The 25086-nt window shown below is 36.8% G+C and overlaps 1 protein-coding gene across 1 annotated transcript in view; it reads right to left on the minus strand.

Annotated features, from left to right (window-relative positions):
* pak6 (p21 (RAC1) activated kinase 6) overlaps window positions 1-24854 on the minus strand; it is a 42418-nt gene extending 17564 nt beyond the window's left edge. The window contains exons 1-2 of the mRNA XM_084393583.1: window positions 24553-24854; window positions 4198-4423 (exon numbers count right to left, since the gene is read on the minus strand). Of these exons, the coding sequence (XP_084249709.1) occupies window positions 4198-4401 (204 nt within the window). The 5' untranslated portion in view covers window positions 4402-4423; window positions 24553-24854. The remainder of the gene's footprint in view (window positions 1-4197; window positions 4424-24552) is intronic.
* Between the last annotated feature and the right edge of the window lie 232 nt (window positions 24855-25086).

Genomic DNA, 25086 nt, shown 5'->3' on the forward strand with positions numbered 1-25086 from the left:
CTGACAGCTGCCGTGTGCTTTATTCACAGAGGTTTTGACAGAAGTGACACGAGCTCAGGACGGGGCACACATTCAACAACAGACGGAGAGAGAAAATGAGAGAAAGAGAAGAGAAAGGACAACTGATGGCTAACAACATCCACAAATGAAGGTGCACAGCCCATTTTGATAACTTGAGCTTCCCATTTAGTATTTTTGTCTTGTTTTTTTCAGTACAAATATCTAAACATAAAGATATCTAGTTTCGTCTTGTTTGTTTTCTGAAAAATTGACCAAAATGGGAAAAGTGAAAACTTTGTTTAAAGCATGAACTCACTTCATTTTGGTGCATTTTTGCAGAAAACAAGTTAATATCTTAAATTCCCCCTGTAGTCAATCATTTTATCCCTTTAAACTCATCTTTGATCACCAAAATCTGATTGGTTACAAGGTAGTTTGTGACGTCAGAAACATCAGCGATTTCAAAGCGTGTTTTTGAGACTGTCTTTGGTTCACTGCAGTTTTAAGGAGGAAATACTCAGCAATGGTGTCGACTTATGAATTTACACATGCTTTGTCTTAAAGCGTATTAAAAACTCCACATAGACATATAAACATCATTAAAAGCTTAATTTTCACCACAGGGGGACTTTAAGTAATTTTGCTTTTCAAGTAAATGCATCTTTTGGAAATCATTCATTCAAAATGCATTTGATTTTGCCATCAAACACTCTGAGATCACATTCATGAAGTAATTCAGAGCTCTGTGTAAGCATATGTTCATGCACAGAAGAGCAGAGATCTTCAGATGTTAGAGAGCTTGGCTCTTTTGCTCAGAGTTGCAGTTTTTCCGCCTGAGTCTCGCTGCGGTGGCGGCCCGCATGCATCATTATTAATTGCCAGCGTGAGGTAATAAATCTTTTCTCCCTCCGAGGATTCGGCGCACTGAATCGGTGTTCACAGCAGGGCTGTTAGTTGAGGCCTGTGATAGATAAGAAGCCAATGTGACAGAGGAAAAAACATGTGTTTCTGAGCGCCGTTACCGTCCCTCGAGGGGAAACGCACCGCCGCAAAGCCTGGAAAGCAAGTCTCTGAAATAAGATTAAGACCTGCATTCTCTACTTAAATTCAAGCCTCGTCCCAAGTGAGCCCAAACTGGAACCAATGAAGATGCTTTGCCGACAGATTGAGGAGGGTGTTGGAATAATCATACATTTACAGGTCATGTGCATTAAAAACGGTTAGTCTCTTAACAAAGACTTTTAATTTTAACAATATTGCTGAGATGTTAATGGTTTGTGAGTTCCCAGCATGCATTGCAGGATTCATAAATTACACGGTTTGTGTTATATAGGATTATTGTTTCGCTGTTTGCTGACGTTATTGTTAGTTATCTGTTGTGTTGTGATATTAAGAGCTCATCTTTGTACTTTTGTTGATTGTTAGCATTCTTGAGGTTTGTGTGTCAAGTGTTGAGGTTTGAACACTTCACCCCAGATATCTCTGCTTTGTAAAGTGAATGTGTCTTCAGAAATGAAGCTTTTTGAACCTTTGAATCAATTGCTTGACCTGCTGGTCAGAACAGTGTAAATACAGCAAAAATAATAATAATATATAATAATAATAATAATAATAGTGTTTTATTTATAAAGCGCCTTTCCCAAGCTCAAGTTTGCTCGAGCTCGAGCCCAAACATGCATAAAAACACTATTAAATGCAATTAACAAATCATCTGATGCCATTAAATATCAAGTGTCTTTATTATATGTGTTATTTTATTAAATTGTAGGGCTTGTTTTATTATAAAAAATTTTATGGAGAGCTTGGTTAATCAGCCCAGTACGAGACTTTTAATTACAGCTCTTACACAAATGTGTCATTAAAATGTCTACAAATTTATAAAAAAAAGATCTGAGATCAGGTCAAATCCATATAGACGCTGGTTTATGGATTCACGGATGAATGAACAAATCTCTTGAATGAATGATTCAATGACTCACTCATAAATACTTCACTTGTTTTATTACTGGATGAATCAGCGTTTTTGAACGAATCTCTTGAATCAATGATTCAATGACTCACTCATAAATACATGTTTCATTACTGGATGAATCAGTGTTTTGAACAAATCTCTTGAATCAATGATTCAATGACTCACTCATAAATACTTGTTTCATTACTGGATGAATCAGTGTTTTTGAACGAATCTCTTGAATCAATGATTCAATGACTCACTCATAAATACTTCACTTGTTTTATTACTGGATGAATCAGCGTTTTTGAACGAATCTCTTGAATCAATGATTCAATGACTCACTCATAAATACTTGTTTTATTACTGGATGAATCAGTGTTTTTGAACGAATCTCTTGAGTTAATGATTCAATGACTCACTCATAAAGACTTCACTTGTTTCATTACTGGAAGAATCAGTGTTTTTGAACGAATCTCTTGAATGAATGATTCAATGACAAACCCATTTTTAAGTCTCTTGTCGCCACCTACTGGTGTAACGATGTAATTTATACCATCTTTATTTGAAGAGTCAAGTTACTTACAAAAGGTGATTTATAATTATAATACCTTATAATACTTCTATTCGTTGTTACACAGAAAATATGATGCATTAAAACTAGTGCTGTCAACGTTAACGCGTTAACGCATGCGATTAATTTTTGTCTGGTTTAACGTGTTAAAATATTTAACGCAATTAACGCAGCATCCGTCTTTTCTGCCATCCGTTGGCTAGCTTTACATTATATGATCACGCTCTTATTCATTTAAATGCTTTTAAACATTTCAAGCGCGGCAAGACAAAAGAGAAAGCGCTGTCTGTGAATGAATGTCTTTATGTGACACACACACACACACAATGCATAGACAGGGCGCCAGAATCCAGTTCTCTTTCGCGCTTGAACTAACAATAACAATCCCAAAATGTCAGTTTTGTCGATTATCCTCATAAGAGCAGTCTTAAATGATTTATATAAAGTCTAAAATGAACGAAGAGTTGCGAGAGAATGAGGCGCGCGTGTGAGATCCATAGACAGTACGGTATATAAACGGTGAGATCCGCGTGTCTGTCTGCTCTTAAAGGGACAGCAGCCAATAAAGCTTCCTGTCAGTAAAGTTAAAAGAACAAAGGGAACAGAGAAAATGACTCACTGCTGTTGACTAAATAACTTTTGTAGCTTTAATAAGGATTAACTATTTAATTTATAGTTTATGCAGTGCAGACTGCATATAACTTTGATAACTTTATTACAGTATATTTCCTAACTGTTAAGACAGGAAGGGCACGAATAAATATGACATTTATTATGGGTTTATGTTAGCATTGTTTTAAGTTCACTTAAATTAAAAAGTGTTATATTTTTGAAGCCTAATAAATGTAAAAAAAAAAAAAAAATCAGTAGCTGTATTAATATCAGTAATACTGGCCTTCATTCATAAAAAGATGCCATTAAAAAATTATTTAAAATATACTGTCTTTATGTTGTTTCTACATTAATTTGATTAACTGTGAAATTATTACATTATAAAATATATTAAAAACGTACAAAAACATTTCTTTTTTTATTGCGATTAATTGCGATTAATCACAGAAAAAATGTGTGATTAATCTAGTTAAAGTTTTTAATCGATTGACAGCACTAATTAAAACACATCACACTTTCAAACAACCAATGTCAGATATAACAAGGAATCAGCAAATATAATTATTTATGACAATATATAATGCATTTCAACAGCGAACCATTGTGATTTCAAAACAGTTATGATGAAACAAAGTCTCGTTTACTGAAATCATCGCGCTCCAAATCACTGGTTCGAAACAAATGATTCACAAAGGTTTTGAATCAGAAACTAAGATAGATTAAATGTATAAAATAGCTATTGGTAAATTACAATACTAATTGAAAATTTGCTGAATAAACCAGTTGCCTTGATGAATTTATTGGCTGAATGAAACATTTTGCATTTAGTGAACGAACCCATTCAAATTGACGAAACAGAGTAGTGTTACTAAGGACCGTTTTTTTAAGACAATAGTTGAAAGAACCTAAATAATAAGAGTTATACACATCTGTTGGCCCAGGCTCTCAATGTTTTCCTATGCAGTTGCTGAGGCGGTACGGATGGTTTTCCAATCAAATGAAAGTGAACTGAAATGGTGCATTGTGGGATATTTCTTAACGTAAGAGATGTAATTCTGACCTTCTTTGGTTTGAGCTCCACCGGTGTTATCCTGGACGGGTCCACCATTGGCTTGGGTCTCCGGAGGTTTTCTATTAAACTCTGCCATTGTGTGGGAAGGCCGACGAAGACCCCTCGCTTTGCGTCGAAAGACGTATGAACACGATGCTCAAAGTTCTTCGGTGCCGAAATCTCCGGCCTCTTCTTCTTCTTTTTGCGAAACATTGTCAGATACTACAGCAGAGACCTTTCAAAACACAGAAATATGAAGAAAAAGGAAAAAACTAATTAGTTAACACTAGAGCTGCATTATTCTGGAGAAATTGAATCACGATTTTTTTGTTTAAAATAGAGATCATGATTTCCCCACGATTCTGAACAGACAACTAAACAAAATAACACATCATGTACTAGAGGTTTTGACAAAATGCTAAGTTCTGCAATCTATTTAAGATATATAGAATTATTTTGAATGGTGAATGATTCAATGACTCACTCATAAATACTTCACTTGTTTCATTGCCAGATGAATCAGTGTTTTTGAATGAATCTCTTGAATGAATGATTCAATGACTCACTCATAAATACTTCACTTGTTTCATTACTGGATGAATCAGCGTTTTTGAACGAATCTCTTGAATTAATGATTCAATGACTCACTCATAAATACTTCACTTGTTTCATTACTGGATGAATCAGCGTTTTTCAACAAATCTCTTGAATCAATGATTCAATGACTCACTCATAAATACTTCACTTGTTTTATTACTGGATTATTCAGCATTTTTGAACAAATTCTTGAATGAATGATTCAATGACTCACTCATAAATACTTCACTTGTTTCATGACTGCATGGATCAGTGTTTTGAACAAATCTCTTGAATGAATGATTCAATGACTCACTCATAAATACTTCACTTGTCTCATTACTGGATGAATCAGCGTTTTTGAACGAATCTCTTGAATTAATGATTCAATGACTCACTCATAAATACTTCACTTGTTTTATTACTGGATTATTCAGCATTTTTGAACAAATTCTTGAATGAATGATTCAATGACTCACTCATAAATACTTCACTTGTTTCATGGCTGCATGGATCAGTGTTTTGAACAAATCTCTTGAATGAATGATTCAATGACTCACTCATAAATACTTCACTTGTCTCATTACTGGATGAATCAGCGTTTTTCAACAAATCTCTTGAATGAATGATTCAATGACTCACTCATAAATACTTCACTTGTCTCATTACTGGATGAATCAGCGTTTTTGAAGGAATCTCTTGAATCAATGATTCAATGACTCACTCATAAATACTTCACTTGTATCATTACTGGATGAATCAGCGTTTTTGAAGGAATCTCTTGAATCAATGATTCAATGACTCACTCATAAATACTTCACTTGTTTCATTACTGGATGAATCAGCGTTTTTCAACAAATCTCTTGAATGAATGATTCAATGACTCACTCATAAATACTTCACTTGTCTCATTACTGGATGAATCAGCGTTTTTGAACGAATCTCTTGAATCAATGATTCAATGACTCACTCATAAATACTTCACTTGGTTTATTACTGGATTAATCAGCATTTTTGAACAAATTCTTGAATGAATGATTCAATGACTCACTCATAAATACTTCACTTGTTTCATGACTGCATGGATCAGTGTTTTGAACAAATCTCTTGAATGAATGATTTAATGACAAACACATTTTTAACAGTCTTGTCGCCACCTACTGGTGCAACGATGTAATTGATACCATCTTTATTTGAAGAGCCAAGTTACTTTTAATAGGTGATTTATAATTATTCGTAGTTACACGGAAAATATGATGCATGAAAACACATCACACTTTCAAACAACCAATTTCAGATATAACAAGGAATCAGCAAATATAATTATTTATGACAATATATAATGCATTAAAACAAGTACCATAAAGTAAACGTTAAAAGTAAAGTATTTTTTTTTAAATGAATATAGATGCAAATCACTATATTATTCTATCATTTGCCAGAATTTTGGATCCAGACTCTGAAGAAAACAACACTTGTGGGGATACCCATGATTACATTATTGCATAATACTATGATACTTCATATGCATACATGTCTCTGAATGATTACTATATTAATTTATGATTACTCCAAAGAATACAATACTAGTACCATGAAACAAAAATCTATTGAAAGTGAAATGTGTTGGGTTGTTTTTCAATTATACCAAAGAATATGCTTTTATGCATTTCTATTTTTGTTCTTTTTGTTGCATTAAAGCTGACTGAAATGTGTTGCATTGCCTTAAAGCAAAAGAAATATCAAGTCATCTTAGTTCTTAAAATAGAAAGTCCAACAGAGACATATCTACTGATTCACTGTCAGCATTTTTAATCAGCAAAGAGAACTTTATCTCTGACATGCGCATCTTCTTTTGTCTGCTCCTCCTGTACATCGAAGGATATTTTGTGCTTGAGAACACAGCTATCGGCAGCCGTGTGTGTGTGTGTGTGTGTGTGTGTATGCTCGCATGTGAAATGAAGTATATCTGCTCAATTAGGGCTTACTCATTCTGCCTGCCCTTTAAATGACAGACAGGGAACGATGAAGGCCTCTGGCCCGTGCCTTTGGGTTCAAAGAGCATTAACTTGATAAAAGAAAAGAAAGAAGCTGACCTCCCATCACACTGAAGGACTGCTCTCTCTCTCTCTCTCTCTCTCTCTCTCTCTCTCTCTCTCTCTCTCTCTCTCTCTCTCTCTCTCTCTCTCTCTCTCTCTCTCTCTCTCTCTCCCCCTCTCTGATGTTCAGGAAAACATCCATTGTCTTCTTGCTGCTGAGGAAAGGCAAGGACGGTGACTGACCTTGTATATCTTATATCATTTTAAGTTTCTAGTTTAGTTCAGGTAATTAATCTTTTGGTCATTTTAAAAGGATTTAATAATTCATTGCATTTAAAGGGGTTCATTACTTTTGTTATGAACACTGTGGAGATTATTGGGGTGCATTTTACAAGAAAATGTCAGTCTTTCTCCTATAAAATTTCATGTTTAATTTAATGTGCTACTTTTCGTTTCTTCGTAATTATTTGTGAGATTTATAGCGATTTCTGAGTGAAAACCGTTTCTACATAAAAAAAAAAACCTCCACTTATAATGTCAGTAAAGTTTTTGCACCAGTCATAATTTAATTTAATAATTTTGTCAAAATATGAAGGAAGTTGTATTAGCAGTTCAATAAACTTAGCTTTTATGAGTGTTTTTATAGTAAAATGATCAAAAATATGTTCTAATAACGTTTTGCTAATGTTCACATTAAGTTATGAAAACTTATGTCCTCTGAATATTCAAAACATCCAGTTTATTTAATGTTTAAAAAGTGTTTTTTTTCTGTTTATGCGACATTTGATCATTCTTCACACATTATGGGAACGTTACTTTTTAATGTTCTCTGAACGTTCCAAAATCTTAAGATGAAGATTAAGAAAAAACGTTCCATGAACGATGCATAAATAACAATTTTGAAAACATTAATAAAGGCCTTTAATTAATTAATAAAGGCCTTTATTTAATTAATAAAGACTTTGAACGAACGTTCTATTAACATTGCCAGAACAAGTTCTGAGAACATTTTCTGTTAGCTGGTTACATCTGAAAAATGTATTCCTCATGATGTTTGTAGATATAGTGTCTTCAGCAAAAGTCTTAACCTTTTCTCCTGAAAAAGAGCATGTTTTCCTAGGAGCCTGTTAGATGATTGAACAGAGCAGAAACACACAGCGTTCAGCCTGGAGGAGATCGACCCGACACGCCTGGGAAGAGATGAGACGGTTTGTGTGAAAATCGACAAAAGCACTAACAACCTCTGACTCTCCTTGACTTGACTTCAACATCATTCAGCCCCGTTTTATATCTGCAATATGTGACCCTGGATCACGTCACCAGTCTCGAGTCGCACGGGTTTATTTGTGGCAATATCCAACAATACATTGTATGGGTCAAAATTATAGATTTTTCTTTTATGCCAGAAATCATGAGGATATTAAGTAAAGATCATGTTCCATGAAGATATTTAGTAAATTTCCTACCATAAATATATAAAACATGTATTTCTGTGAGTGAATGCAGCACAATCGTGAACATAAATGAACAACTTTAAAGGAGATTTTCTCAATGTTTAGATTTCTTTGCTCCCTCAGATTCCAGATGTTCAATAGGTGTGTCTCGACCAAATATTGTCCTATCCTAACACACCACACATCAATGGAGAGCGTATTTATTCAGCTTTCAGGTGATGTATTAACCTCAATTTCAAAAAAATTACCCATGTGACTGGTTTTGTGGTCCAGGCTCACATATGACGTTTCTGAGTGAAACGGGTTATTCAATCAAACAGAAATGTAGATGTAGAGTTGATGTGAAAAAATGGGTCACATTACAAATACGACAGATGTCAGTTTACTAAACCAATACCTGAGGGGCTGTTTGGCTGTTTAATTAGTGACATCTGACAGAACTATTATGAAGCTGATATAGTTTGCATGAACATAAGGCGGCCTTTCTCTCTTCAAGAGTTTCAGAAAAGATCTCCACATTCATTCTATCGCTAATCATTGGTGTATTTTTATTTCCCAAGGAATTTTAGGAGAAACATCTGAGACAAGATTGATACTTTAGTCTTACATAACTGAGAAACTCCTGAGCAAACTCTGAGAATTGACATTTCTCCTCTTTTTTTTCTTAATAAGCAGATGATGTATAAACTGCAGTCACACTGTCTATTACAAACTGACAATATCAATAAACACCATGTGTGACCCTGGATCACAAAACCAGTCACGAGTCGCACAGGTTTATTTATGTATGGGTCAAAATTATCTATATTTCTTTTATGCCAAAAATCATGAGGATATTCAGTAAAGATCATGTTCCATGAAGATATTTTGTACATTTCCTACCGTAAATATATAAAACATGTATTTCTGTGAGTGAATTCAACACAATCGTGAACATAAATGAACAACTTTAAAGGAGATTTTCTCAGTGTTTAGATTTTTTTGCTCCCTCAGATTCCAGATGTTCAATAGTTGTATCTCAGCCAAATATTGTCCTATACGTCAAACCATACGTCAATGGAAAGATTATGTATTCAGCTTTCATGTTATGTATAATTCTCAATTTAAAAAAAATTGACCCATGTGACTGGTTTTGTGGTCCAGGGTCACATTTAATTGATTTATGATATTCTTTGAGAATAAATGCTTCTCTAGACTATCTGTTTCTGTTTGCATGAAGACCCGGGGCGAATATTGATCTGTGTGTGTTAACTGGATCCAGGGACTTCATCTATCAGTCTGAGCCTTAAAACAAAGATAGCTGTGTTGAACACGTAGCGTTTATGTTTAATAGACCAGAACAGATGTGATCGAGCACAGTATTACTCCTGATGTGTTTTGTCAGACTGGGTTTATGGGATAATCCCTGACGGCAGGTGAAAACAGCCCTTTACACAGTCAGCACACATATGGGAGTCCCTATAAATGGATTTTGTTTTGCTTTTACAGCTAATGGTCACGTAATCCAAAACCAAAGCTGTCGCTTTTGAAACCTCAGCCAGATTAGCATTCCAGCTAACAAAAATATGTTCTAAGCTAATTGTTTAGCTAATTAAAGGGTTAGTTCACCCAAAAATGAAAATTCTGTCAGTAATTACTCTCCCTCATGTTGTTCCAACCCCGTCAGACCTTCGTTCATCTTCAACACAAATTAAGATATTTTTGATGAAATCTGAGCCATGTTTCACTCCTCCATAGACTTCTAGGTGACCGAAACTTGCTGGCCCAGAAAATGTATTAAAGAGATTGTTAATATAGTCCAAGTGACTCCAGTGGCTCAATCTTAAGTTTATAAAGCGACGAGAATACTTTTTGTGCGCAAAAACAAACAAAAATAACGACTTTATTCCACTATTCATTTCCTTCTCTCTGGGCCTCGAGTTAGTTCACGTAGTGTTTTTGCGCAGCGCGTCTGTGTTGTACGTCACACGCATCACACACATGACCAGTGTCGGCCAATAGTGAGCCAAAACACACTACGTGAACTAACTCGAGGCCCAGAGAGAAGGAAATGAATAGTGGAATAAAGTCGTTATTTTTGTTTGTTTTTGCGCACAAAAAGTATTCTCGTCGCTTTATAAACTTAAGATTGAGCCACTGGAGTCACTTGGACTATATTAACAATCTCTTTAATACATTTTCTGGGCCAGCAAGTTTCGGTCACCTAGAAGTCTATGGAGGAGTGAGACAGCTCTCAGATTTACTCAAAAATATCTTAATTTGTGTTGAAGATGAACGAAAGTCTGACGGGGTTGAACAACATGAGGGAGAGTAATTACTGACAGAGTTTTCATTTTTGGGTGAACTAACCCTTTAAGTTATTCTGCAAACATGGACAATGTTATTAGTAGTAACATTTAAAAAAAAAAAAAGGCATCAGATATACTTCAAGTGAAATCAAAGAACAAACTGGTGTGACGTCATTTTGAACAAAATCAAGCGAAACGTCTTGCTAACTCTCTGGAGAACTCTGCTCTGGTAAATGCCTACAAACTACCATTGGTCCGATTACGTAAAAAGTGGGTGTGGCTCTGAGGCTCCGCCTTCTTTTCTGTGGAAATCTTCTTCGGTTCATTTCTTCAGTTCAGTCCGTCAAGTTCATTTATGTTTAATATTGTTAAAGGACTTTGGCTTATTCACCGTATCCCCCAGAGTTAGATAAGTCCATACATACCCATCTCATCTCCGTGCGTGCCGTAACTCTCTGACGCACCCACCGCTAGCTTAGCTTAGCACAAAGACTGGAGGTAAATGGCTCCAGCTAGCATACTGCTCACAATAAGTGACAAAATAACGCCAACATTTTCCTATTTACATGTTGTGATTTGTATAGTCACAGCGTGTACAAATAACATGGTCACATGAGACACAGCCATCTTCTAACCGTATACACACTGGGAACTATATCATCATCAAAACTCTCTCAGCAGTGTGGACGGCGTCCGGATGTTCACTAACAGTATATCACTGCTCACGTATTTTGAACTTCTTTTTTCCCCCGAAGCGAAGAAGGAAAAAACACTTTGCCGTGAGTATATCAGGGCCTTAAAGCGTTTCAGAAAAGCAATGTATAAATGACATTTTGTGCTGTTATTAAAGACCAGACAACTTTGAATGAACATTCTCTTAACATTAATAGAAGAATGTTTGAGCGGAACTTTAAGGGAACTTTGCCGGGAACGTTCCCTGTAAGCTGGGATGCATGAGAAATCAGATCGGGATTTTCAAACATGAGAGTTTGCTTCAGCTAACTAGTGTTTCAAAACTTTCTCAATGACACGCTCAACTCCAACGAGATGTAATCAGATTTTGCATGTCCTTTGGTATTAATGGTAAATCAGATTTCATTATTAAAAGCTGTTGTCAGCCTTACTTCATCCATTAATCTAAGGAAAAGCACATTGTAAGCATCTATCTTAATATTGTCCAGGACTTTATCCCATGTGGATCATAATCCATTTAAATACTGCAGCTAAAGCAGCAATATCAGCTTTCAAAAAGACTAATCCGTTTTCACTGTCACAGCATTTAATCCAGATTTGATATGATGACAGCGTTTGAAATGGAGCAGTGGCTGGACGGAGTGACCTGAACAGATTCAACTGGGAAAATACAATGTTGCAATCAGTCCAAATCACTGTAGGTTGAGAACAGAATTATCATATTATCTGTCTGTTGTCATAGAAAAGATAGACGGTTCACTAGTTTGCCTGCCCATTCAACCTTGAAGGTTAATCGTAAACTAACTTGGCTTGCTGTCCTTGAACCCGAGGCTCGGCTTTAGCTCCGAGTTAAACCCCCTCCAGTGATGGAATTGTGCATAAGAGGATAGAGATAATTTAGTGGAGGAGGAGGAGGGCTTCCGGAAGAATTTGTCAATGGGATGACGTGGTGTCCGCTGCTTATATAGTGTGCTCGTAATGATGATCTGAATGTTTAGGCTCCTCCCGAACCTCTACGTTTTGAACTTCATGTAATTATTAGATTGTTTGTCTTCTCATCGTGTTTATGTGCTTGGAAAAAGTCAAATTCTTCTTAAAGGTAGATTATTTTCAGGTTCTTATTCGTGCCCAGGGAAGCATTTCACATTCTCATGCAAGTTCGAGAGAGCATAAAATCCTCTGAGTGTACCACAAGTCTCAATTTGAGGTCCATTTGTGTTGCCCTCTGGTAATATAATCCATTATCATTGAGAACACTCATAGCTATGCTGATGTTCAGCTTTCTGTGATGACAGAATGATGCATTGAACCACAAGGGCTTTTTGTACGCCATGCAAAATATTAGTATGATGCATTCTTTCGTGTTTTTGGCTTTGTATTGTGCAACATTTGTCCCAGCACTATCACTTATGAGATATATAATTCATATTCTTACTATTTTACCAATGCATTTCCATGTCATTCTTTCTCATCGTGTTTTTGGCTTTGTATTGTGCAACATTTGTCCCAGCACTATCACTTATAAATTAATATCCTTACTATTTAACCAATGCATTTCCATGCATTCTTTTGCAGTTGTTCATGATTAATGCATACAGATTTTAAAGGATAATTTTAAGATGTCACTCAGAAAGAGCATATACTGCAGTTCAGTCATGAAACTCTAGAGGGCGCAGGCTGATCGGTCCTTTACATGCAATCTGCAAGCAATCACATCATTACCACATGGCACAAGCATTGAGCATTGACACAACATTTAAACAGTCTGGTTCATTGTTTTGCTGTAATCTAGTCCTCAGAGTTCCTCTGAACCCCTCCACCTCCCCAGCTCCACCTGCCTAGATCTGCTACAGGATTAAAGTATGTCTATTTATGCAACATCAGTATATCTACCATGCTCTGTGTATCTAATAGCAGTCTAATAGAAGTCCATACTTGCTCTGCAGCAGCAGTGATAATCAACAGCAGCAGCGTCGCAGATTTAATCCGGCAAGACCAAATACATCAACATTTGTATATTAAATAACATGCTAAAACTGTCATGTTTCCAGATTATTTGCTATAAGTGCATGTAAATCTTAAATTGAATCTGAGGCTTTAAAGCATAGCATAACATACTGTATATGTGAATGTATGCACAAGGATGCAAAGATAAGACTGATACCACGCTCATGGATTTGAGTGTTTTATTAATTTATGTCAACAGTAGAGTTACACACACAGTCTGGGACTCTTAACAGAACAAACGCCCCTTCACCGATCCAGTTTTGGACGAGCGCTCAGCATTTATGCAATAATTGTGTCAGGTTTTTCACTGTGGGGGTGAGACACGAGCTAATCCTCTTTTTGTGTTTGTCAATAGAGGAAAATCATCACAGGTTGCATGTTTGAGATGATGAAAGTCTCTACTTGTGTTTGTGCCTGCAGTGCAGTACGCTGAATCCTGCGTCAGATTCATTATAGTTTGTGTACAGTGTCCTTTCTGTGGCTCAAACACCAGAACAAAGCCTCACCAAGGTCATGGGAATGCATTTAATGTACAGCTTGAATGCACAGCCTTGGATCAAAGTATGCATGAATGCAAATCCTCTCACAGATGCTTTAAAATCAAGTCTGTAAAGTCTGTTATGGTCATTATGGTTCCTCCTATTTATTTTTGATTGAACATTCAGAATTAGAGTAATAGTTCTAAAAAAGCTACAGAATATAACCTACAAATGTATGAACATGCTCTGTTAAACATCTTACTTATCTCATAACATACTGAGAGTAAGCAGCATCATTTTAAAGGTGTAGTAAGTGATTTCTGAGAAACACTGGTGAAAGCGCATCGGACGGAGCACCACAACACACTTCTGGCCAATCAGCAGAAGGGGGCGTGCCCTCTTGTGATGGGGGCAGAGAGAGAGAGTGAGCCAATCAGCAGAAGGGGGTGTGTCCTCTCGTGATGGGGGAGAGAGAGTGAGCCAATCAGCAGAGGGGGTGTGTCCTCTCATAGTGGGGGAGGAGAGAGAGTGAGCCAATCAGCAGAAGGGGTGTGTCCTCTCGTTATGGGGGAGGAGAGAGAGTGAGCCAATCAGCAGAGGGGGCGTGTCCTCTCATGGTGGGGGAGGAGAGAGAGTGAACAAGAGGGAGATTTGAAGAAAGACTGTAGAAAGAGAGATGGCCGAGAGACTTTACAAAAGAGAAAATGTCAGAAGAATATCATTGGAAAAAGAAGGGTTATGATCAGGCAAGAGCTCAAGGACCCGCATTAATATTAGAAAAGCTTTTCAGCGCTGGAGAAGACCAGTTCTTGCTTCATACGTGAGTAACATTGGTTTTGCTGTTTCACAGAACCAAGATATGCTGTTGTTTAGGGGTGTAACGATTCGTTTTAACAACGATTCGATTCGATTCGCGATTCATGGTTGTCGATACGATTCAAGGACGATATTGGTTCATTTAGAACGATCCGATCCGAAACGATTCAGTGACTTGAAATCGATTCAGTAACTTTTTAGCCAAAAATTCTTGTAAGGGAATCAGGTATCAATTAATTATAGATATAAACAAACAAGTAAACAACAATTAATGTAAAATGCATTCACATTTTATTTTAATAAGTAGGACTGAACGATTATGACAAAAATGATAATTGTTGATTATTCCCTTGAAATTGTAATTGTGATTATTAATTACGATTATCACAACATAGAATGATGTTTTGAATAGTTTGGCCATGGGACCCACATTTCCACATGGTCATCAAGCCGCGGCCCACCTTTTTAGGAATTATATAGGCCTAGTATAATACATTTGTTTACACAAAAATTGTTGACACACAAGTTATGTCCCCCTTTACTTAACAATTTTTTTTTAAGAATATGACAAATACTGATAGACAGTAGGCACTGCGAGGTTAAGCTATTAAATAGCAGTCCCAAACTAGTTTTTGTTAATACAATCTTGGTATGAGCCACCACAGTCATATAAAAATATACAAAATAACCAGTAAGTGGCATTTTGTTATGGAAACAAACAACAATTAGGCTACCATGGTGATACACAATACTTAGAAGAACTGGTAAAGAAACATGGAAACTGCTGATAAATAGCAACACACATGACGTACCAATAACGAAATTTATTGGTATTTTACTTTTATATCTTAACTTACTAATTTACGACGTTGCATGCTCGTATTTCTTTTGCGCTTTAGTGAAGTGATACAGCGCGCTCCGGCGCATTTGCGCGTGCAATTGAAGAGTGCGCGCTACTGCAGTATAGCGGCTGAGAGGACAGGACAGTCCGTTTTTCTGAGGTGAGAGACTTTGCGTTGCTTGTTGTCTTTGCGCTGCTGCTGGCGCGTCACGCATGGCGACGACGACACAGATAGGCAGACTGAATCGAGTAACGTTTAACGCCTTTATCATTAAAAGTGCAAAGAAAAAGCATCCATATAAAGTCTAACGTGCTTAAATCCAATGCGCTATTCCCTAGTATCGATACAATCGATTCATTACCTTTTAAAACGATATTAGATCGATATATGTCGTCCGGAAGGCCAACTTGCCGAGCACAGATCGATCCAGTTGGATCGTAGGAATATAAATCGATACATCGATGTAGTTGATGAATCGTTACACCCCTACTGTTGTTGTATTGTTAGCTCTAGTAACATGATAGTTTTGAGTGTCATTGTTTGTCTGGAGCTGCTGGCAACTAACAACCAACTCTTGCTTGTATTTACTCTTATGTACTGTAAGTATGTCATTTTTTGTTCTTTCTTGTCGTTCGTTCATCATCTTCGCTTTATTTTTCGCAAAGCATTATTTTGCTTCACTTAAGCTATGATAGAGACATCCACTCTTGCATTTTGGGGGCGGAGCAATGAAGGGAGGGGCGTGTCTGTTCGGGTTGATTTCAAATATCCACAGTGTTTCTCAGAAATTGCTTACTGCACCTTTAACAGGCAGTATTTAATCAATGCATTATGCAGCCACCATCTGTTTCTCATTGATAGATCTTTCTGTATTACTCATGTTCAAACCACCCAAACAGCAGATCTAAATAACTTTTACAGTTTTATTTTTATCACAATCTGACAGCTGACTCGCAAATAATGTGTGCCATTTTCTGTCCTATAATTACTGCTCTCTCGGCATCACAAACCGTGTAATGTGTGAGCTAAGAATACTTTACATTCGAGTCAGACAACACATAACAGCAAATGCACTGTGAAATGTTCCACTAAGAAGAGACTTTGATATTTTAGAAATTACATGAACTCTGGGCAATTATATACAGAACTCGAAATGTGTGCAAAGCAAACACCATAAGTGATGTCCGTAAGGGGAAGTTTGTTTTAATGACCTTACAAGTTTGAATAAACCATCAAAATATGTGGATGTATAATATATAAATATATAATTATTACATAATAAATTATATATTTTTCAAATATTTTAAATATGAGGGAAGAACAACACTAAACTCGGTTGAGGTATTTATCTAACAAAATTATTGGGCAAATTTATTTACATTATTCGTTCACAGGAACAAGCATACATTGACTACAACAATCAGTTATTAATATTTCATTGTTATTGCACGTGTTCATAATTTCTATGGACAAAAATAATGTCGGCACATTATTCATTATGTGTCATTATCACAAATAAAACAATTGACTCCAAGCTTAACTACGCAATATGCTTGCAAAAAACATTTTTATTAATATTTGAATAAAGGGTGACAATGTCATTTTATAAAATTTTACAAAATTGTTATTGCATGTGTTTATAATTTCTATGGACAAAAATAATGTCGGCATAATTAGTCATGTTTCATTGCGTCATTATCCCAAATAAAACAATTGACTCCAAACTCAACTACGCAATATGCTTACAAAAAGCATTTTTATTAATATTTGAATAAAAGGTGACAATGTCAATTTTCATCACTTTTGGCCACTACTGTATATCAGTTTTGAGTTCTTGAAAAGTTCGTTTTAGGTCCAACACTAAAAGTTTGGCGTTAACCTGAGAAGTGTATACACAGAGTATTTGAGCGGGAGCTTCGAGAGGGGTTTAGTGGGCGAGGAGTGTTTGACAGCCCAAATCCCAGTCACACGGATACGGCTTTCCAGTAAGACAACTGGAGTTTAAACAGCTGAAGATATAGAGATGAGGAAATCATTTTCACAATTAGACCTCACTAAATTAATTTGAACCCTCGCAATTCATACAATATGATTTGATTGAAATGGCTAATGTGCAAACAGATGAAATTTACTAATAGTATAATAATAATATTTTAATAGTATATTTTCACTAGTCAGTCACTATATCCCACAATATAAGATACATTTTTTTACACAAAATTTGATTAAAATGCAAAAGAAAAAACGTGATGCTTCTCACTGAATTAAGCATGCAACATATTGAGGTCATGTGACAGACATGTTAATCTACGCATTGGCATGAACTCAGTGTCCTCTTTTCAGAGTGGATCTGCTCTTCCATCGGGTCGTTCAGTAATTTTACTCAGTTAAAGACGCGTGATCAGGAACGCATGCACAGTTTCATTTATCGGTGTGATGAACATCCCTCGTGAGTGCCTGCACTACATTCAGTCTCCTAAAGGCTCATCATTTAGTTTTCTCTTGCGTATAGTTTGCTTCTATAAAGACGAAATATATCATTTTTAGGATTACTAGCTAATAACAAATAACCTAACCTTAAAACACTTGGTTCTATGCATTGATTGGATGTTAAAATGTGGACGTGACACTCAAAAATGGAGGCAGATAAATCCAGTTATGACATTTTGATGATAAATTACAAGGTAAAAAAAAAAAAATCATACACATGGATGAATCGTTCACAATACGATCTAAAACATGCATTTAGAAAAATATGATGAATTTTCATTTCATATGCACAAAAGGACCGTGTTCATGCATATGTCTGCATTTGCATGCTTGTGTAGAATATGCTTCTGGACTAAATGAAAGAAACATTATTTGTCTTATATTAGATGGAGATCCATAAAAAATTGGTTCAGTTGGGTTCTATTTAAAATTGGCTTTAAATATATTTAATATTATAACACATTTACAATTATCTATGAAAAGATATAATCGATCACAAAAAAATAAATATTAGTTGAAATTAATAAAAAAATGTATCGGAAGTGGTTGCATTCAGTTGATTTTATCTACATTTAAACAAATGCATTAAGTTGAGTTTAGATCTTAATGCATTTGTTTAAATGTAGATCAAATCAATTGAATGCAACCACTTCCGATACATTTTTTTTATTAATTTCAACAACAAAAAAATTTTCAGTGATCATATCATACATTATAAATATTTCTATAATGCATTAATACACAAAGGCTTAAAAGTGTTACCGAAAAATTATGTCTAAAATTATTGCGCAATACTTTTCAAAGTTTAATGTGTTATTTAATTTTTTTTCTAGGAATAAAGTAGCAGATTAATTCATAAAATGTAATTAAAAATAAACCAAATGAGTTAATTAAAACTGAATCCATGAAATGATCCCATGGGAAGCTCTATATATGAAAGGTTCTAATTAGAGAATGGTTTCTTCTAAGAGTGTAAAAGCTGTCCTGGAATTTTCCTTCTGCTTCTTCCGAATCCCAAACCAGGATGTATTTTTGTGGCTGTTCGCCACGACGATCTGTCTGTTTATTTTCTGTTCCTTCTCCCACCTCGTTCTCCGGGGAACGTTTGGACTCGGTCCCGAGCAGAATCCATTCCCCTGTTTGAGATCGTTTGTCAGTCCCATCACAGTGAAGTGAAGTGTGAAGCAGGACTTCAGATGCGATACGAGCGACTCTAAACGCCTGAGCCGCGCGTCGTCTGTCCTCATCCACATCTATATCTGTCAGTCTGACCCCTGAAGAGTGAACTAACACCATCATCACATCTCTGAAGCTCAGGGACGAGTCTGCCAGAGGCTGCTTAGTGCTTTATAAGGGAATAGTTGATAGAAATACTGTTTTGTGTTGTTGACATCAAACCTGAGGCCTGTACCGTGATGATAGTTGAACAAACTCAGGGTTGCAGGATTAGTTTCGAGTTGACCAAACCAATCCAACCAGGCATCAACTCTCTCTGTCAACTCAGGTTTAGGAGTGACATCAGAAGTGAACAGCCAATCACGTGCTGAGAAAGAGTGAAACTGCGATTCATTTCTCGCGAGAGAAGCAGCGCGATTCACTTATGAACTATATTAAAGTATTAAAATATTAAGAAATGAAACAAATTTGCACAGCAAGAAGAAAATAGCTGTCTATGAAAGAGGACAACTAAAAGAAAAAGTAAAAGCAAGTAAAAGGTTGTAAAGTTAGTTTATACAGTTGATAAAGGTATAGAGAGAATTGAACATTTAAGCTCACATATACTCATTTTATAGCTTCATCTGTTGATTCTAAAGCGTATTTATATTACCTTTAGATATGTATTCATTTAAACTCTGCGTAATAATAACTGATGATCTAAAACTGTACATGTGTGATCGATTAAGGGTATGATAATTACATAAATAATATCTAAATCATACAGATTTGTTATTCTGAATAAGCATTACTAAAAGCCGGACGATTTTGTCTTTAAAAAGCATTTGCTGTGTAGTGACCTTTAGTTTGGAGTGGAAACAGGCGGAGTGACTTTATCGCATCACACACGTGTCACTTTGCTCACAGCTGATTGGTCGGTTTGCAGCCTCTCACCTGGAACATCACCTGACCCGGACGAGGTTAGCGTGTAGCGTGAGTTACTATGGCGATGAACACTGCTAAAAGCCACTTTCATGGTGCCTAAAACCCAGGAGTATCGAAATGCTCAAACTTTTCTGGTAAAACATACATTATGTATTGACAAAAAATACTCTATTAGCTATTGTAATCGCTTAAGAGGATAAAGGGGAATTATATTGCTCAGCGGATTTAGTTGTAAAGTAAGTATACTGCTAAAAATAAAACAAATGTTGAAAGCAGTTTAAATAATTTGATGAGTTCATATCAGGTTCTGTGATTATTATAATTTTTTTGATTGCTCACTTTCCTATTCTTAGAAGTAAGAATATTTAAGACAAAATCTCTATTTAATGTCATTCCTGCCTTGGAGAAATAATCGACTTTAAAAAGTCCTCGTTAGGGATTTTTTACCATGTTGCGATATGCATATCGCGATATATACATTTGCGATACAGTGAAACTTCAAACAGATTCACTTCAAACAGTGAAAACCCACATGCACAATTACATGCATGATACAAAATACAATACGGACACAGTGTTGAGGGATGGAGAGGCAACACTGGCTCGCAACTTTGGCACCTGACAACTATAGCGATGCATGTCAAATATTTTCAAACCCTTGCGAATACTATCCTAAAAAAATAAAGGCAAAAAGTTGCAACAACTAAAAAAGTAAAAAAAAAATAAAAAAAAATGGTGTTGGATTTAGAAATCGCTAATCAATTTCAGAATTAATTACAAAGAAACATCGAATAAAACATGAAATTTTGAAGTAGAAAGACTGAAATACTATTTTTATGTCTCTGTGAAGCCCCTCCTTCTGAAAGGCACACTGTGCTCTGATTGGTCGGCTGGAGCAGTGTGTTGTGATTGGTCGAGCGCTTCGAGTGTGTTTGGGAAATGTCCCGCCCCTTAACCGCCAGTTTCAACACACTACTAACTAACTCAACCAGGCCCCGCCCCTTTATTCTGCATATTAATTATTTAAATGAGGAATATTGTGACGTGTTCGTTCCCGGAAGAAACTCAAGACTACAATGGAGGCGTTTCAGGAGTTCAGAAACACTCAAACATATATAGCTTAGACAGCAACATTACACACTAACGAAAGAAGAACATGTGTAAAAGCATCATACGTCCTCTTGAAATACCTCTCATCCTAGTGAGAAATCTCCAGTAACACTGCGACAGCATTGGGCTGTTTCTGGTGTTTGTGCAGCTCAGTGTCTAATAAGATCAGTTCACATGATCGCTCGAGTGGGAAGGAGAATAAACACAGTCTGACAGCTGCAAACGGCCCAGTTCTGAGCAGAGGACCTTCACTTCACAACACGAGACACGAGAAGACCTCAAACCAACATCCGAACGCTGAGATCTCACCTCAACCACATCACAACACAGACGTTCACCTCAGGCGCAGATTTCTGGCAATCTAGATCAAATCGCAAACTCTACAAATGCCCTGTTTATATATGAACCCTAAACCCTGCAGTCTGATGAAAGAAGTACGCAATTTTAGATCGGATGGGCAATTGCTTCTGTTGAAGTGCATCATTTTTATTTGAGCCAATCACCACAAGAAGACAGACGGCAAACAGGACGCATTTAGGGAAGAGGTACAGAAGCATCATCAGCAGAACATCACGCTTCAGAGATAGTGCCTGTCCCCAAGCCATACGTTATTTAAACATGGTCTGAAGCTGGAACATTGAATACTTACATTAAATCAAGTTCATGAACTAGTTGGATGTTTTCCACCCCACCACTCGCCCTTACTTACCCCAATCTTAACTCCTTATGCTTTGAGTATTTGCCCTGTGCCTTTTGCACCGAAGCACTTATGGCCTGGTTCATAACCCGCTGACACACTTAATGTGTTGTTCACGTCTGTGTATTTGATGTTATTGGGGGGCATATGTGTGGAATGTGTTGTTGTGCCAGTGTATTGTTGTTAATTAAGTTGTATATGTGAGCATACCAAGACAAATTCCTATCAACTGTAATGTTGAAATGGCTAAATAAATGTTGAACTTGAACATTTATGACCATCTCTATCAGAATATGCTGAAAGATTTGCAATTTAAGCTGTTTGTTGCTTGCATCAAATGTAATTTTGTCAGAATACATGGTTCCTCTTGTTGGAAAAGCTGCGTTTGACCCAGAAGTTAATACTTGTAGTTTAAATATCAACCAGCAGATGTGAACTATAACCCTGCAGACCAGCCAAAGCTTAAACCTCGTTACGGGACGAGACCGAGTCAGCGAATTAAAGAAGCTCATCATGCTTCATTTTTTTTGTGTTTGCCTTTCTAACATATCAAACTTAAAAAAGGAGGATTTCTTCTCATGTTACTAATTTAACCAACAAGACATGAATTAGAAGTGTTGGCTTTTGGCTTGCTTAGTTGGGGAGTCGGGACATTTAATATTCAACAATATTACTGATCTGCCTTACTTAAGGTGGACGAGGATGCAATTTTCTTCTAGAAACAAACTTTGTTGGATTATTTTCATGTTATCAGTGTGAAGCTGCTTTGATACAATCTGTATTATAAAAAGCGCTATATAAATAAAGGTGACCTGACTTGTCTTGTAAAGCCTCAGGCTCTTTCTCTTTCCAAAACACATTGGTGAGTTGCGTTGCACTACACAGATACACACTGATCATGTTTCTAATATGATGTATGCATGCATTTCAAAGAATATGAAGATTGTCTAATGTTTCTGAATATGCCGAATACTGACATGACTTCTAAACATAAACACAATTCGCCAGTTTTAGTTGTGACAATTCTTGAGATGATTCCTGAAGATCTGCAGAATTATACATACACGTTCACTTTTTTAGATTCTGGCAGCATATTGTTATTGTACATTTCAATGCCTGAAAATGCAAATGCACATTTTACATATGCATATTTTAGTCCTGATTTGTCGAATTTAGTCCTGATTTGTAAGTCGCTTTGGATAAAAGCGTCTGCTAAATGACTAAATGACTAAATGTAAATGTAAATGCATATACCTACGAATACAAATGAGATCACCATAGTATTTTTGAAACTCAAGTCAAATGTAAAGAAAGTTCTGTCATGAAACTCTAGATGGAGCAGGTCGATGGGTTCATAACTCAATCTGCTTGCAATCACATCATTCTCTGTAGGGCACAGCTGATTGGTTCCTGCTGTATCAGTAGCCAATGAGCTCGCAGCTCAACCTTCTTCTAATTAGGGCTGCACGATATTGAAGAAAAATGCGATATTCGATAACTCATTAAACAATGCGATACGATACGCTATATTGCACAGCAGTGTGTCGTGTGTGTGTTGGCAATATAAAGTCCCGTACTTGCTAGTTTACGTGCAGCTTTACAGAAACTCATGATGTTAGTATAATATCTAAATCTTCATGCCTTATAGTTGCATTTTCACAGCTGGGCGAATAATATAGTTTACACTGTGAGACAATACAACCAATAAAGCAGCTGAGATTTGGCATGTAATATATATTGCTTTTACAGTATGTATGCAGATAAAGTTGGATATATCCAACTTTATATTACACGGCTGGGCAACATAATGCAACGATACAAGCAATCAGTTGAGATCTGCTACAGTATATATCGGCCTACGCAAGTTGGACATACTTACATATCCAACTTTATATAAAGAACAACTGGATGATAATGTAGTTTAATTTTGCGCTGAAATATAACATCAAGCAGTTGAGATTTGCTATATATTAATTGTGTACTCTATGTACGTGGATAAAGTTGGATATAATATATATCCAACTTTATATAGAGAGAGTTGTGCAATGATATAAACAATCAAGCAGCCAAGATTGAGAAAGTGCATGTGAAAGTATTCATATTTAAATGACTATCATTCTGTTTCACATGCAGAGTAAGATCTGCAACAGCTCTTGCGATCAGAAATGTCATTATTGGGCCATTTGAGGAGTTTGGATGAAGGCTTTTCATTCTGATCGAGCTATTCACTGTAAAAAAAAAAAAAAAAAGACAACATACTCGGACTTCCTCAAATTGCCCTTAGAAGAACGCCTAGGCATGCTTTTGAAGGTGCCTCGAATGCCCTAACATTCAACTTTAATATATCAAATCCTCCAAACATCATTATAATGGGTCAACTGCTCAGAAACAGCCATTTTTGAAAGGTTTACCTTGAGGTCCCTCGTCTATGCATGCAAATGTAGCGCGGGCGCGCGCACGAGAGAGAGAGAGAGAGAGAGAGAGAGAGAGAGGATGAGGGGTTGGTGAGGGAACGTAAAAGCATTTCCACATCAACGCAGTCCTTCAGAGCTTCACCTTCTTTTCTTGAGCCTTTTCATTGTCGTCTAGGCTTTGTGCTTTTGCTTTCTCCCATCAGCCGCTCTCTGTCTGTCTGTCTGTCTGTCTGTCTGTGTGTGTGTGTGTGTGTGTGTGTGTGTGTCTTTATCCAGCGATGCAGCACAAAGCATCATCAGCATCATCACAGTGCATGAACACAGCTTGCATATAGATGTCAAAACGCATGTTTTCCTACCTTGCCGTTGTGTGCTGATGAATTTAACAGCCTCTCCAGCTGGGAAGAGGCTCTGTGGGTCTGTGTGAACTCAGTCAGCCTCCCACTGCAGGCTCCCGTTCGCCTGAGAAAGCCCGATGCATTCCTGCCTCCAGCTGCACGCGTGCACGGCCATCTCAGAGAGATGATGCTCGAACCCGCGCATCTGATCTCCCAGAAGCCCCTGCTACCGGTGCCGTGATGCTGCCATGGTGAAAATAAGGTATAATCCACATCTAGAGGATGCGAAAACAGCCTGGCCTGCCTCCTCTTCCCTCTCTCACTCTCTCAGTCTCTCTCTCTCTCCCTCCTCCTGCGTGTGTGTGTGTGTGTGTGTGTGTGTGTGGCAGCATCACCTAGGAGACAGTTCACGCCCCCTCTGTCGCCCTGGTGAAGTGTTTCCACGTGAGCGGGTGATTTGAGACGGCAGGTTGTGTGTGTGTGTGTGTGTGTCTGATAACCCGGTCAGCTCATGAATAATTCATGAGATAATGAGGGTCATGACAGAAGAAGAAG

Source organism: Rutilus rutilus, assembly GCF_951802725.1.
Source record: "Rutilus rutilus genome assembly, chromosome: 21".
In the NCBI taxonomy this organism is placed as follows: domain Eukaryota; kingdom Metazoa; phylum Chordata; class Actinopteri; order Cypriniformes; family Leuciscidae; genus Rutilus; species Rutilus rutilus.